Source organism: Crocodylus siamensis, chromosome 4, assembly GCF_052110815.1.
Source record: "Crocodylus siamensis isolate JL-2025a chromosome 4, ASM5211081v1, whole genome shotgun sequence".
NCBI lineage: Eukaryota > Metazoa > Chordata > Crocodylia > Crocodylidae > Crocodylus > Crocodylus siamensis.
The window spans coordinates 205,013,445-205,022,605 of record NC_143398.1 but is presented as its reverse complement, the minus strand read 5'-3'; the positions used below and the strand labels follow the sequence as shown (position 1 = coordinate 205,022,605).

The following is a 9,161-nucleotide window of genomic DNA, read 5'->3' as shown; positions in this document are numbered from 1 at the left end:
CCTGCAAGAAGATGTTCCGTAACTCAGCTGGATCGGCTCTTTTGGTAGTCTGCACCTGTAAAGCCAAAAGGGAAAGAAAGGTTAATGTTTTACTAGGTAGGTCATTGACTTCCCAGCCGGGAGGAGTCCTGCCATCTAACTGATAAGAAGGTGCTACTTGTCAGGTCTCTTATCTCGCTGATAGCAAGGATGACAAAAATCAAAGCCTTCCCTTAGACCGCCTGACTCCCAAGCGCGGCCGGCGTCAGGCAGAGCTGTCAAACGGCAGCAGGCCGAAAAGGCCCCACAGCTACAGCTCCCCCCCAGCCGGGCCCAGCCGCGCCCTGCGCACCAGGCGGCCGGGGAGCTCGCAGTGCAGGCCAGGGGCTGGGGCAGCCCTGCCAGCCCCGCGGCCACACCCGGCCGGGGAAGAGGCCACGAGATCTGGAGCTCAGGCGCCGCGCCCGGGCTAACCCCGGCCGGGGCCACCTGCGGGTGACTGGACCCCATGCTCCCGCGGCACCTGGCAAGCCCCGGCCCAGCGGACTCCCACGCCCGGGGCTGTTCCCCGGCCCCGCGTCGCCTCCCGCCCGGCCCTGCACCAGCCACGGGCCAGGCCGCCGAGAGGGCGACAGCCCGGCGCAGCCGGCCGGGAAGCGAAGGGTGGGAGCCGCCCGGCTCCTTATGCAACAAGCGAGAGAGGAAAAGAGTCACCTTGACCGCCATGCTGCACCGGGGACCAAGCGGGAGGGAGGAGGAGCCGCCCGGCGCCGCCGCAGCAGCCGCCGCCTCAGCGCGGCCCCATGCTAATGAGCCCCCGCCCTGCCCTGCCCGCGTCCGCCCCGCTCCCGTCAGCCCGGGCCCGGGGGCAGCAGAGCGGTCAGGGTCAGGGACCTCCCCGGAGCCCGTCGCGGCTGCCTCTGCGCGTCTCCATCCTCTGCCCCGAGCCCCGCTTGCGCCCCGCAGGCCGAGGGTGCCCTCTGCTTGCAGCGTCCGCGGCCATTCAGCGTGGGCGAGGGGGAGAAGCCGGAGCGCAGGTCCGAGTCCTGACTTAGCGAGTCCCGAGAACCTGCGTTTCGTCTGTCAAATGGGTGTAAGGCTGTCGTGTTGGATGAACTGCACATGTGGCTTCAAGAGCCTCCCTAAGGGCACGAGAAGAAAAAGAAAACTGAAGGAATGCACGGGCCACAAGAGTCAGGATCTGCTCTTAGGAAGCAACGATTGAGAACAAGGCACATTTTATCTGGTCAGACAGTCATTGCAAAGGACCCAACAAGATCCCTTTTGTCTTGTGTGCCACAGTCAAGCACGTGTCAGTGGCAATAGTCCTTTGATGCAAGGAGGACAGTACAGCTTGTGTGGAACACTGCCCCTGCTCTCTCAGATTACAGGCAATAGAAGTCGAGGATTTTCAAGCCTGCCAAGACAAGATAAGCTTTGCATTTTATGCAGTGATATAATTGTTTATTCTTAGTAGACTTGAGCTTTGTTAACTACAATTCAGTGAACAGACCTTGCAGACCACTGGTGATTCACTTCAGAAACGTAGAAAGCCTGGATGCTATTGCTATGTTGCAGGTATCTACTTACAGGCTGGCAGCAGAGGTGATCTCTCCAAAAGTGACCCAGTGCTCTCCAAGCAGCAGTGCTGAGGTACCTGGAGATCTACCTAGGGACATCATCAAACATGTCTCTACCCAGACTAGCAAATGAGAGAGACATATTTTAGCTTGATCTCCTAAACACACTGCTTAGGTAGGAAGGTAGTATGCTTTTTATTTCAAGTCCCCTTTTGCAAAGGGTTAATCTTGGAGCTTTACTTTGGGAACCACGTAGCTTAAGTTAGTCCTTTTCCATAGCATTCAAAGTATTCTTGCAGCTGCCTAAAATGTGAGGGGTTTTGGTTTTTTATACCAGCAGAGTCACTGGTGCTGTTACCTCCAATGGGATTTAAGACATCCCCTTTTGGATATCAGCAATTTCAGGCTCTTATCCAAGCAGTCGCTATAGATTAATTATTTCAAAAGCCAGGGAGAAACCCTGGGCAGAAGTAGACCGTTTTCTAGGAAGAGGATCCGACACCTTCACCGGGACTTTCTACAGGTCCAATTCTGCTCCCTCACTTGGTGAGCACCAGGACCAGCTCCGCAGGAGTCCGTAGGGCCGCGCTGGTGGTAGGAAAGGCAGGACCAGCCCAGCCCAGTGTCCTCATTCGGCTGCCACGGCACTGTTCAAGGCTTTAGGAACCTCGGGCCGAAGCTCAGGCCCCGCTGTTGGAGGCTGTCCCGCCGCTGTAAGGACCCGGGGAATGTCCTAGTGCACGAGCGTGGGGGGCAGCGGGGCAGGCCCGGGCCTGCGCTGCGCCCCCCTGCAACCGACTCACGAGTTACTTCAAACACGCGAGAAGGGGAGACGCAAGGGGCTCCGTTTTCGGCCGGAGCGAAGCTGTTCTCATTCTCCATCTGGCCCCAGACTCAGCACCAGCCGCTGCCACCCGCCCCCGCAGCCGAGCAAGCGGAGCCCCCAGTCACTGCACCCGCTCCAAGGGAGACGGGGCAGCCACGTGGCCACACCCCGCTGCCGCGCGCGGGAACCACACCAGCGCCTGCGACAGCGAGACAACGTCACGCACATCTTCCCCTGCGCTCCTTAAAGGGGTCGTGCACAGCACCCTCGCTAAAAGGAGAGAACTGGAACATGCGCACTAGTACTAGCGCCTGCAAAGCTCCTTTTCCCTTATTGTCGCCCGCCTATCGGAAGCGGAAGCGTTTGTTTGTGCTCTCACTTCCGGTGTGTAGGCGCGCGGGCTGATTTGTTCTGTCCGGGTGATTTGGCACCCGCCGCTGCTCGGAAATGGCGGGTAAGTTGCAGCGCGACCTCGGGCCCGCCCCGCCGTGGCCTGCTCTGCCGCTCTCGCTGAGCAAGCGAGCGGCGGCGGGGTGTGCAGCCTGCCCCCCCGCCCGGCCCTGCTCTGGCCCCGGTGCCGAGCTGCGCGGCTCACGCCCGCCTAAAGGGTGACGGAGGTTTGCCTGGGGAAGGCGCAGCTGGAGAGAAGGTCCCCTTCGGAACCGCCTCTCCCCTGACAACTGCTCGGGCCGTACTGCTCGCACGGAAACCCTGAGGCGGCCTTGGAGTCCGCACTCGTGGCCCGGGTTCGTGCCCACCCTGGACGGGGCTAGTTTCTTTCCCCTGACCCGATTAGCAGGGGTCGGAGTTCCTGATGGGACCTGGGTGGGTTTCTGAGGCAAACCTTGAAAAGACTTCCACAGGGGTGGACTTGGGAAACGAACCCTAACACTTCATTGGGCACTCTGTGTCGTGGCAACTCATCAAGTTTGTTTGGGTCTGGTGCAGGAGACCAGGGCTGCCTGGTGCGGCTTGGTGCTACCATGACTTGAGCCCACCAGACACCTCGGGTGCATTCATAACTTGATCAGAATGTGTGGTAAAGGTGGTATCTTTTATGAGACCAACTAGATTTTTGCAAAAAAAAAATATTTGGCTCCTTTAATTTCTAGTTGGTCTCATAAAAGATATCTCCTCTACTGTGAGTTCTGATTTCTTTTGCCTCTAAACCGATACAGCTACAAGCTGGATACCTTTATAACTTGATATCACAAACTAAAGTGGTTTCATCTTAGGATGCATCTATGCTTATTAAAAGTTTATGGGTCTACATGGACTTTCCCTGGGTGTTCTGTCTGCTGAAGTGCTCTGGTTTCTGTTAACAGCCATTTGCAAATGAAAAGCAACTCATTTTGTGTGTTTTTCTTGATAACCTTGAAAGACAGCACAACTTTCTATCAAAGGTTTCTTGTTTTCCATAGAAATTAAATTACTTTTTAAACTAGAGCCGTGATTCTCAACCTTTTTTGTACCAAGACACATTTGTAAACATCTATGGCTGGTCTCAACCCAGTTCCCCTCACTCTGGACCCCCTCCCCCCTTCAGTGTATAGGGCAGAGGGTGGGTATGTGGGGCAGGGGTGGGACAGGGGTGTCCCAAGCAGCCCTGTGCAGGCTGGAATTCTGTTATCCTGCAAGGGTGAAGCCACTGTTTCCCATGTTTTTTCTCCTTTAAAGGAGAATCCATGTTTGTTCAAAACCCTTTCATATATTTTTGCAACCTACTTCTGGGTCTTGACCCCCAGGTTGAGAAACACTACCCTTGAGGGGTTCACGAAAGAACAGAAAACTAGTAGGGCTCGGATGTCACGAGTACTCGGCCAGTGAAAACTGGCAGATTGAGAAGGAAAGGTTTTACATATCTTGAATGGTTTCATTTACCTGTTGAACAAGTGCCACATATTCCCCTTTTGAGCTCACAGTTGCTCCCTTTTTCTGTTTGCATGTTTTCACCATGCTTCCTCAGTGAGCACCTTTTCTCATGTCTGATTAAGTTTAATGTGCAAGTAGATTTGCCATATTCATTGGCTATATAATTTGAGTTGGAGAGAGGGGGGGCGTTATATTGTGTGCATTGGGAGCTTGGTGAACAACTGTTCACTAGGGCAATCCTGCTTTTCAGACTAGGACCAATGGATACAAACTCCTGGAAGGCCACTTCAGGAAAAACTCCTTCACAGTCTTCATGTCCAGACTGTCCATAAACTCCCTCCAGAGGTGGTGCATTCACCTATCCTGAAGGTTTTCAAGAGGAGACTAGACAGTCACCTCGCTGGGGTTACCTAACCCCAGCTCTCTTCCTGCCTAAACGGGGGGAGGGGGCTGGACCTGATGATCTGCAAGGTCCCTTCTAGCCCCTAATAATCTATGAATAGTGTCCTTTGCCCTACAACTAGATCAAACATGACATTAGTGTGATGTATAAATTTAGATTAGGAGTGGAAAACTAGTTTTCTTTTCTTGGAACAGTACCAACAGAATCTGAAATAAAGCTCAGGTGCTAACATGCACCTTCTAAGTTCTAGCTCTGTTCAGTATTCTAATGTCTCCCTTTTTGCAGTATTTCTTTTTCTCAGTGAAGGTGTATTTCTCTTGTGTTTTGGTTTTTTATTTCAGATTGTACTTGGTACTAATTATTTTAAAATATACTTACCACACCATTTATGCAGATACTGGTGTGTGAAAAAATCCATGTCACTGCTTGCGTACTTTGTTTACAATTAAGTCTCACTTATCTTTAAAAAAAAAGTAAAGAAAAGCATCACATTCAGCAGAAACTTGAGAAAAAAGTAAAGGAACCTTTAGGAAACCATTGTCTGAAAACTGTATCCTAAAACTCCTTGTTGCACACACTATAATTTGCGCTACAGTTTTTTTCCATTGTCAGTGGAGCAGTCCACTTTTCTCAGGAAATCATATTTTCAGTTAAGTTATTTTTTGCAGTTAGTAACATGGCTGGAGACATCCCTATAAATACTAGTAAAAAGAGTCTAGGAATTAGAGGTCAAACAAATACTTCAGATAGTATTTTGCATTATCCCTTGTAGGAGTGGTTCTTAACCTCTTTTAGGCTCAAGGCTCCCCTCTTTGGATTTGAGTCGCCCATCAAAAATGCCAGCTTGTATTTTTCACTTGTTATTTGACTATAGAATAATAATAATAGAACAGTTTTCTTTTTGCATATAACTCAAAAAGATCACGACATCTCAGAATGTTTTTAACCATATGAATCCCTATTTGAAATCTCTGGGTGCATCCAGACGTGTGTGGATGTTTGGTTCCCTGGGGACAAGTAGCAGCAGCACACCTTGCACCGCTGCTACTTGTCCCCAGAGAATACCCATGCCACACGCACTTTGGTGCACGGCAAGTTGCCCCAGGTGAGGTAGGAGATGCTGGGGCTAGGCTTACTTGGGGTCACCTGGCACTGCAGTCATAGCCATTCTGCTGTGCAGAGCCTAGCTGGCAGCGGAGCATGCTTTTCAGCAGTGTGTGCTAGTCAAATGAGCATCACTGTTTTTTTCCCCTGCATTTTTTGTTTGTTTGTTTTTGTTTTTTTTGTTTTGCTTTGTTTTTGACTCCTGGATATCCAGGGGTCAAAAAAAACCATGAAGAAAAGCCCAGTGCAGTGCATATTCAGGCCTCATACCCTTGCAATGCAAGAATATCCGACTGTGGCATGTAGCGCTGCAAACACGTTTGCAGTGTCACATACCGCACAGCTACACTTATCTGGACGTGCCCTCTCAGATTATCTTGTGTTATGTTTGCACACCTAACGGTGCTAACATTGTGTAACACCCTTTAGCACCCTTTAAAGGATTTCAAGGCACCCAAGGTTGCCATAGCATCCTGGTTGAGGATCATTGCCTTACCAGTTTGGTAACTGTATTAGAAAGGATCTCATCCCAACAATCTGCCACTGGCAAAAAGAAAATATTCTTTTGTACATCACCATTTTTTAATTTGTAGTCTAAAATCTGCAAGTGTTTTGTTAGAATGCACTTTTGAGGTATGTAAATATTCTTATTTTACAGATGCAAGAAGTTGGGCAAGGAAAATATATGGGACTTGTCTAAAATACCCAAATGGAAATTGATGGCAGAGCTAGAAATATAAAAGCTAGAATTGTTCACTCCTGTCCCAGAGGTTATACTAGTAAACTATGTTCTTTTTTACTAGCTGTTCATGGGCTAGTCTCCTGGTGTGTATATTCTGAGTTTAAGTTACTTTATTACCGCAGAAGAAAATGATCGCGTGCACTCATTTGATCATTATCCTAGTTATACATAATTTAAGTTCCTTTGCTGGTAGTTCAAATAGTTATGGTCTTTTAAGTAGGTAAATTTAGAGTATGTCTGCAGGAGGTGAATTACAATTTGTTTAGGACACTGTAGTTATAGTTATGGAAGAAAAATCATTCTACTCTGAAGAAAGCAGCATTCCTCTCAGTAATGGCAGGAGCTTTTTCAAAGAAGTTGGACCCATCAATCCTTTAATAAGGTCTCTTACACAGTGTGGCTAATGCATTTGAGCATGTTTTATTGTGGAATAAAGACCCAAGTCTCCTGAGGGCTTCAGTTTTATAGATCCTATTTCAAGTTTTATTATCTACAGTTTGCAAGAGATGTGATAGGAAGCTCACAGCTCTTAGTACAATAAAACCTGGATCTGGATTAAGGCTCCAGGGCACTTTTGGAATACGAGTCAGCAATAGGAAAAATACAAGTAAAACTGGAAATGGGATGATTCTGAGAACTAACATGAGAATCAGGTGATTCTAGGTGCAAAATGTGTAATGTTATAAAAGGAACTTAAGTCAGTTGTTGACATATTACAGATTCAATTGTCTGAATACCTTGTCAAATCACACAAACATTTTAATTAAAAATTACTTGGTTTTCTTGATATTTGTGATGTTGATTCTCTGATTCCCCCCCCCCCCCCCCCCCCCCCCCCCCCCCCCCCCCGCCAAAAGCAAATGCATATTGGCCCCAAGTTTCTATGACAAAACATCTAGGAAGAAAGACCCTCAGTCTTTCCTTTTACACAATGAAGCACTAACCACAGTGGAGGTCCCCTCTCATTGTTAGAGCTACTATAATTTTAAACATTTTCCTTCTTGGCAGCTCAACTTCTAAATAAAAAGAATATATCTACTAATTTTCTGTTCAATTTGAATTTTGTTACTTGTTGGTGTTAAAGCTATTCTGGGAAAAATCTTCACAGTATTCTGTTTATAACAGGAGTGTTCCAGGTTTCATATTGTTCTGCATGTCTACTCTTGGCTGAAAAATAAATAGTTAAATCAGTTCAATTTAAAGATAAAAACAGGATATAGTAGCCCACTTTTTTGCATTACCAACTAAATTTGAATCTGGTGTAAACTAAACTGATCTTATTGATATAGCAACATCATACTTTGCTATCCTTGTCAACCTCAGTTTAACTTATGAATTTCTTGTACAAAGCACTGTCTGGAGGTCTTACAGCATGGGTTAGAGACAGTAAAGTAAACATAAAACGGCACAAGTAATCTGGGGGGGATACCTGGATTCTGAGAACTTTATTTTAAACATGATTCTTTGGATTGTGGTGATTATAGTTTATGCATATCTATATTTAAAATCTTTTTCTCAGGGCTTACTGCTATGGAGAAGAAATTGGCTGAGTACAAATGTAATACAAATGAAGCAATTCAACTGAAATTAGGTAACATGATTTCAAATATGCTTTTAACGCTGTACTACTTTCAGTAGGAATTTAGAAATGTCTTGATTTTAATTTTATCAAATACATTAAAACTGTGTTTCTTACGCTTCAGTGTATGTAAAGACAGATTTAAGTAATTTGACATTGTCTGCTTTCACGGGCTTAGTGCAGATTAAGTGAGCAAGCACAAATAGGTTCATTAAGGTGAGTCTTGCCTCTCCATATATTGTATGTTGAATGCCCTGCTAACATGAGCAAGAATGATATCTTTAGTTGGTATTGCCATTTCATTAGTCTATGATACAATATTAGAGAGATGCAAAAACATTATTTCCCTTATTGTTGTGCAGCTGATTCACTGTGTGGTAATATTGGGCGTATATTCTGTTTCTTTACTTACTTCGTTTTTCTCTTAGATCTCCATAGTATGATACGAAATCTCTCAAAAATATCTTTTACCTCTCTATATAGACTATTGCTATGACTTGTCTGTTCAGTTTTACAATACTAAATATCCAATTATACACTAATTTAATACTATCCATTTTTTTTTTCTTTTCATCTTTCCAGAAAAAGAAGGTCTTCTTTCTTTTTCTCTGTAACTCATCTAAATGTATCCTGATAGGTGAGAAAAAAGTAGTGGGGAACTCTGGAGGTATTCCAAAAGTCTAGAAATTAGTTTCTCTAGATTTTGGTGACTTTATGGGCTAAGAAAAGAAAAAAAAACATTGACATGTCTAAAAAGAAGAATGGAAAAAAAATCTTCAGTTCTGGACTTTGTGGGGAGAAGAATGTGAATTAGGGGTCTGTCTATAATAGATAGTTTTACCTAACCTGACAACATCTGCAATGCAAAGTAGAATGATGGAACTTGGATTGCCAGATACAACTTACTTGAACTGAACCAAGTTTATCAGCATTTGTCAGAGTTTAATGATGAAAGAGTAATAAACAGGGATCTGGGTTTTCTACAGGAAAATGGGGAAAAAGTGCAGATTTTCCCTTTACCCAAGAAAAGAGAGTTTTTCATGTTAATAGAGAAACAAGTGGATTTTGCTCTTTTG

General features: G+C 46.2%; 2 protein-coding genes across 2 annotated transcripts in view; one reads left to right on the top strand and one right to left on the bottom strand.

The window, feature by feature from the left end:
- The window catches only part of SLC25A12 (solute carrier family 25 member 12), an 84,767-nt gene extending 83,918 nt beyond the window's left edge, over window positions 1-849 (bottom strand). Inside the window, exons 1-2 of the mRNA XM_090045479.1 lie at window positions 694-849; window positions 2-55 (exon numbers count right to left, since the gene is read on the bottom strand). Of these exons, the coding sequence (XP_089901605.1) occupies window positions 2-55; window positions 694-705 (66 nt within the window). The 5' untranslated portion in view covers window positions 706-849. The remainder of the gene's footprint in view (window position 1; window positions 56-693) is intronic.
- Window positions 850-934: 85 nt separating this feature from the next.
- The window catches only part of HAT1 (histone acetyltransferase 1), a 50,707-nt gene continuing 42,480 nt past the window's right edge, over window positions 935-9,161 (top strand). The window contains exons 1-2 of the mRNA XM_090045485.1: window positions 935-2,839; window positions 8,026-8,097. Coding sequence (XP_089901611.1) covers window positions 2,833-2,839; window positions 8,026-8,097 — 79 coding nt within the window. The 5' untranslated portion in view covers window positions 935-2,832. The remainder of the gene's footprint in view (window positions 2,840-8,025; window positions 8,098-9,161) is intronic.